Raw genomic sequence first — 6,854 nt, 5'->3', positions numbered from 1 at the left:
CTTATAATTCTTCCAATAAGATGGAAAATTGTAGTTGCAAGCACTTAGAGTTCTCAGGTATTTTATGCCGTCATATTCTTGGAGTATACATAATAGTTGATCCCCGTACCCTTCCACCTGATTACTTTTTGAAACGTTGGACAAGGAAGGCCAGAGATGATGATTTGTTAGATGATAACAACAATAGAGGACTTTTACAGTACACCTAAATGAGTGCATGCCGTCCATTTTTCTCATCCGGTGGTTTAGATTGGCCTAATGATACTCTATCGTCCATCAGTATCATAGGTATCATTAAAGAGTATCATGGGTATCATAAGGGTAGGATTGGAAACAAAAAACCATGATAAACTTGTAAATTATATGTTTAATTAGGAAATGTCAAAATATTAGTTTATTCTTTGTATAAGCTTTCACTTATTCTGTTCATTTCATTTATTAGGGTTTCCACCCTCCGTCGATCGGTCGATGATGGGTGGTGAAGGTCCGAAGTCCGATCAGTCAATGACGTAATTACCCCTAAGGGTATCAAGATAATTATAATAATACCTACTAAAATGGACGGTTAGAACACAACAATGATACTCTCCACCATCTAGTATCATGGTGTACTGTAAAGGTTCTCCAACAATAACCATCTTGAAGATGCTTCTCAGTCCATTACAAGCCGTTACAATGCCTTATGTGCTGATGCCATGAGATGTGCTGAGAAAGGATCTGGAACAGAGGCAGTCTACAAAGCAGCAAAAGATATCTTACAGAAGGCATATGAAGAGATTATTACTTATGAAAGAAATCCTGGTAGGGGATTGCAAAGGTATGCTATAAATATCAACGAGGATGTCACGATACATGATGCGATGAATGGTCAATCTATGCCAGATTCTGGACGAAAGGTACACTTAATATTAGACTATAAATCCATCAGGACTCAGGAGAATCATATTCTTCACAACATGATTCAGTGCTATGAGTGCAAGGTTGGCAGATGCTACATGATTCAGTACTGTTCATATCATAAGGGTCCAGAAAGCCAGAAAGGAATGCTAACTCAATGGTAAAATGCGGTGGGTGGCATCAAAACTACATTCTGTGCAACTTTGTGCTTAAGCCTAACCTTATATGTCCATGGAAACTGAATTTTGGCGAAGGTAAGGAGAACTGTGATGGTAGAGTTGCAGAAGCAGCCCAGAAAGGATTACATCAGCAGCAGCAGGAAGAAAACCAGTGCAAAATGTGCCGATGTTATCAACGATTGGGATTGTAGAGTTTTTATTCTGTCAGTAACAACTGCGAAGATCTAGTGCTGCTGTTCATGATGAAACAAATGTGTAGCAACTGGGAAGGGCAGCATATTTGACGTTGCATTTGTATTGTGTTCCCATTTCGTCCAGGAAGGCAAAAGGGATCTGCGTTGGTAGTAGCATGAATCCATTGATGCGTTGGTGTAACTCCTCAGAGAACTTGTGAGGAATTTTTGTCACACAGTATCTACCTCCCAAGTTTAAATTGCACAAAGGAAACGCAGCAGATTTTGGATTTCTATTATGTCATTCTGCTTCACCCAGATTAAGTAGAATGTATTTTTTGCACTTTGATAATATTATGCTTCTGTAAACTGCTCGTGGAAATGTTCCCTCAACTGGCGATGCAAATGTGGCAGGAAAAAGAACATGACATAATTTATTCATGGCATTTGCATGTTAGAATTTTGTTGAACAGATTACATATTGATATTCATTCCAACTTCTTATTGGTTCTCCCTTATCTGTGCACGCACCCTTATGTGCCCATGGTGTAACAGTAACAGAATTCACAAACTAAAAATCCCATCTTTTCTTCACATGGAACAGTACAACTGCATTTTGTATATTGTCCTGGGGGACTTCAAGCGTGAACTGAACTTTGGCCTTCAAAGGCACCTCCTTTGTGCTACCGCTTGCATCTCCAACCTACATGTCAGAATTTACATCAGCTGATTCTACAGTTCCAGTAGAAAGGTAGAAGCAATTATTCGACTCCTAGTTCAGGTAACAATTTTTAGCATGTACAGCCCAAGAAACACTAGAAACAGCATAAAGGTGTTCACTTATTCATACGGCTAAGTTGTTAGCATTGAAATGAGAGCGAATGCCTTACCCAAACAGATGCCCGTCCAAGCCTGTTGTTTGACTCATAACCAGCTTTCCACTTGAGATGCTTATCAGCCCTGTGTTTGTAGACAGCACCCCAGTAGTTTGTGTCGAAATGGTACCAATAGCTGGCAAGAACAGGAAGCATCATAAGTTTCAAAGGCATACTATATAAACATCGTTCCTCAAGCCCCACATGCACCCCAATGTCCAGGCTCCAAAGACCAAAACTTTGCAACAGTCCCACAGATCAGGAAGGTAACTGAATGGTGCTTCTAGAGTGTATTGACCACTACCCCACATTAAGAGATGTTTATGTAACTGATAATTATTCAAATCAGTACAAAGTTTGCCATAGTTTACAACATTGTAGTTACCTCAACTTGTCTGAAGGAGTTAATTGGCGCTTAAATGCGAATGATACTGAATTGGATGGCAAAGAGATGCTGGGAATAAACGATATCTCTTCATCCTATAAAAATACAATTAATGAACCAGTGGCACAGAGTAAAATATCAATGAAACAAAGCCAGCTGAGGGAAGCCTTACCTTGTAGCGATATTTTAAGTCCATTGCATTATCATTGTATACTGCTGTGCAAACTCCATTCAGAATATGTGACTTCACTATGCCATTTACTGACAAAATTCTGTTATCCTCATCCAATTTCTTCTCTTTAACTGAAACTTCACCGTTGGGAAACAAGAAAGTTGCTCTTGGCTACAGCAAAGAAATGCATAGTTTTTATGCGATGAACTCATGCATGTTTCCCATGAGATTTAGCTTAACAAAAGTTATGCTGTTTGTATGATCATTAATAGAGAAAATCTCATAGTTGTCTAAATAATTGTCAAAATAGTAAAGACAGCATTTGCAGGTATTTTTCCAGGGTTGCACAATTGTATTGATTGCTTTTGCTTCTCCAAATTGCAAAGCACTGACCAGTCCATCAGGAGGAACCAGAGATGACAATTCAATCTTGCATGGTGAATCTCCCAAATTTGCAGTAACTGACACTTCTCCTTGTTGCTCCTGCGAAAACAAATGCAGTAACCTGTATTATGTAATAATGTAAATGTAGTACAATCACTTGGATGCTTTCACCAAAAGAAAAAAGATAAAACATTCCAAATACTTGTCTCATGTTGGCTAAGATGTGCAATTTCATATTTGCAAGAGAAAAATGTAACAAATAATGTACTGATTCAATGGTATATTTACCGTTTGTTAAAATTACTCTTATAAAATCTAGCTGGCAGATTAAAATAGATGACCAAATCAAGTATCAAATGCATTTGTTATCATTGAGGAATGATATTAACTGATATATTAGTCAATGGGTAAGCACTGAGGCTTTGTTGTGGTGGTGGTGAGCACTGAAATCCAAACTTGGATTACTAGCATCTGAGAAATGCAGAGTAAACATAGGATGGTTTTGCCAGCAGATTCAACTGTATCTTTAGTATCCATTAATCTTCACCAACTGAAGATTATGAAACAATACCAAATCAAGAATGGCCAACAATTGTCGATTGGACATGGATGACAAAAATACAGTATCCGTTGTGCTTTTTTCAAATAAATATGTTGAACAAATGATACTCATTACTGAGTAATCATTTTTTTAGCATAATAACATATCAACAAAGAATACCTTTGCATGTTGCAATGTGCACATAAGTGTATTGCAGGTCAAGATAATGAATAATACATCCACTAAAGGGGCAAAAAAGAATTCTTTAAATACAAATTGAATGCTTGAGATTCAATTGTATGTGTTTTTCATGACAAATAACTTGAAACTTTCAAGTCATTCCACATTTCAAAACATGTGAAAGAGATCCCAGATATGTCGAATACTATAGGAAAAGGAAAAAAATACAGCTTTTGACATTAGAAATGTATAACCATTCTAGTCCTTTCAAAAACAATGATGAGTTTTCCCATTTGACACATAATGGTTTGGTTTAGTTTTGACAAAAGACACATGAACATGCAAATAATGTTAAGACAAATAGTCAACATATATAGTACATGAATAAAACTCAAATAGATAATACAAATTCTCGAAAACTCGACCACAGGAAACATGACAGAGGTTATTAGTACATCTCTATCAACAGAACACACCTTTCTACTGTGGTATTTGAATTGAAAGCACCTATCCAAGTGAATGCAAGAAACAATAGATTTGTCATATTCATAGTTGCAAGACACAGACAAACAGTGTGCCAAACAGCCGATATGAATATAGGATTGCTCTCCATTCTGGCAATTCTGAAATACAAGCCAGTTTCAGAATAACACACAGTACTGCTATGTAAACAGCAAGCATCACTTGCAACTTCAGAGTTTGAATCATTAAAAAAAACATTTTGAGCAGAAAATAGACATACAATAAATGGACTTTTTTTCTCACAGTAGATCATAAGATGTCTCTATATTCAGAAAAATACAGTAAGGACAGAATACAGGTTATCAAACTATGCTTCATCCACATAGTTATGCACTTACGCTAGAGAATATTACATTAGGTATATGTGATATAGCTTAACTGCTCTATGCTCTTCTGAACTTCACATAGCCAATACAGCTTTTCTAGCATGACATGATGAAGCAATAGCTTTTAGTGCTACATCATGTTCCCCTGTTATTTAGAGAATCACAAAATCCTTCCTAAGTGATTTGTGAAGAACGTTGTCAGCTATACAGACCAGTTTTAATAAAACTCCATGTATCCATGAATAGAAGATCCTAAGTTACTTGATTTAACATATCAGCCTGTGCTTTTTAAACCTTTTGCACCAGTCTTAACGAAACTCATTGTTTCCATGAATCAATGGTCTAACAATATTTGAATAAACGTGTGAGAGTTGAACTACATGCTTTCATGAATCAAAGATCCTACATTATTCAAGGTGAGTTCAGTTCTTAAGCCTTCCGATGCACTTATATTTTCCAATATACCTGTATCATTTTTCATGAATGTATCAACTTTTTTAAGCACAACATGAGTATTTGGAAAATGCAATGCATAGATCATTGTGATGGAGCTTACACAATACTAGCAACATTTGCCCACTACGTTCCTAACATAGAGCAAAAGCTCCCCATTTAACCTAGGTTTAGTAGGCATACTCATTGACTTGTACGATCTTAACCAATCCTACCTAAAGCAGTACCCTTTCATGGTTTCACCGACAAATACACTGATATTCTGAAATGAATATATGATCCAACAACGGTTTCGTTTACATAGCCCATAACCTTACATGATGTGTAGCCATTGAGAAAACAGTTCTCAGCATTCAATTTGCGCGGTCAAAACTAAAACGGCAAGTTAAGAGACAACCCTGACACTGTGACACACACAGAAGCATACTCCCTTAAAACACGTCTTACCTATGTGTGCATTAGATTGAACCCAACTGTGTAGTTACATACTTCTCAAGGAAGACACATGTTACCTTGTCTTTCAATATCTACATCAGCCCACAACAGCGTCCGGAGAAAGCAGACTGAGATGTCCTTTCATTCTTTATCCCCCAACGAAGAAAGAATGTTTAGTCCTCTAGCACTTTCTAGTATTCCACTTTTAGATGGCAAATAGATACCTCTACAACTACAAGCACAACTCTAACTTGTACCTGACTCTTGTCTCCCATGTCTGTAATTCCTGACAAAGTAAACTCTGAACGATTTCATCCCTGTGCTCAATGTGCATATTTCTATTACCTTTTATTTTCACAAATGTTTGCGTTTCCTTTTCTATTTTCCGAAATTACTAATCCTAGTCGTTCCCCAATCGCTTCCAAATGCATAGTGTTAACTTAATCAAACCGCATATGTAATCGTCATCACGACACGACGCCACTAAGACCAGAGACGGCAACAAAATTCGAAGGGGGAAATGAAGCGCGTAATCAACCGCAGGTCGCACCTTGGTATTGTGCGCGGCGCGCAGGCGCAGAGAGCCGGCGAGGTCGGCGGCGCCGCTCAGCACGGCGCCGCGGGAGGCGGCGTCGACGACGACGGAGAAGTTGCGCGCCAGGAGCGCGACCTCGGGCGGGCCCCATGCGATCCCTCCCACTCCTCCCCCACGGCCGCCGTGGCTGACGCGGAGGCGGAGCTTGGCGATTCCGTCGAGGACGCGGCAGGAGAGGCTGTGCGAAAAGAGCCGCCGCTCGCTGTCGAACTCCGAGGTCACGCGGACGGGCGGCCGCCGGCGCAGGAGCCCGCCGCCCCTGGGGGCCTCCGCCTCCGTCGGGGGCGGGGACTGGCTCGCGGGGGCGGGCGGGGCGGCGCCGTCTTCGTCCATGTGAGGGGGAGGGAAGAGGGCGGGCGCCGCCATGCGATGCGACGAGGTGGGTAAGAGATGTGGGGTGGCGAGGGGAGGAGGACACGTGGTGTCCCTTGCATGATGCTATCGAATCGAGCCGTCCTTGTGGAGAACTTTCGAGATCTGCTCTTTTTCTCTTTCCATTTAGTTATTATTATTATCGGAAATGCTACCCTTCACATGTTTTATATATCGGATGGACGGTCCGTTTAGGTCAAAGTATTATTGGATCGGTCAAAAATATTTTCATATCTCTAATATTTTAGAAGTTTAAATTTAATATTTTAGACGTTATGAAAATTTGTTGTACTTATTTCCGTATGTTGCATCTCGGGAATCAATTGCGTATAGATTTGAATTCGAAAAAATTATCTATTCGAATT

The 6,854-nt window shown here is 39.6% G+C and overlaps 1 protein-coding gene across 1 annotated transcript; it reads right to left on the bottom strand.

Moving 5' to 3' along the window:
• Positions 1–1,657: 1,657 nt before the first annotated feature.
• LOC133904769 (outer envelope pore protein 37, chloroplastic-like) lies at positions 1,658–6,541 on the bottom strand. Its single transcript, XM_062346298.1, has 6 exons — positions 6,073–6,541; positions 3,075–3,164; positions 2,682–2,852; positions 2,510–2,604; positions 2,140–2,260; positions 1,658–1,952 (listed from the first exon to the last, which is right to left on the bottom strand). Exons 1-6 carry the CDS (start codon positions 6,481–6,483, stop codon positions 1,821–1,823), a joined length of 1,020 nt encoding a protein of 339 aa, XP_062202282.1. The 5' UTR covers positions 6,484–6,541; the 3' UTR covers positions 1,658–1,820.
• Positions 6,542–6,854: the final 313 nt, after the last annotated feature.

This window comes from Phragmites australis, chromosome 22 (genome assembly GCF_958298935.1).
Source record: "Phragmites australis chromosome 22, lpPhrAust1.1, whole genome shotgun sequence".
Taxonomy (NCBI): domain Eukaryota; kingdom Viridiplantae; phylum Streptophyta; class Magnoliopsida; order Poales; family Poaceae; genus Phragmites; species Phragmites australis.
This window is presented reverse-complemented; position numbering and strand designations above follow the sequence as displayed.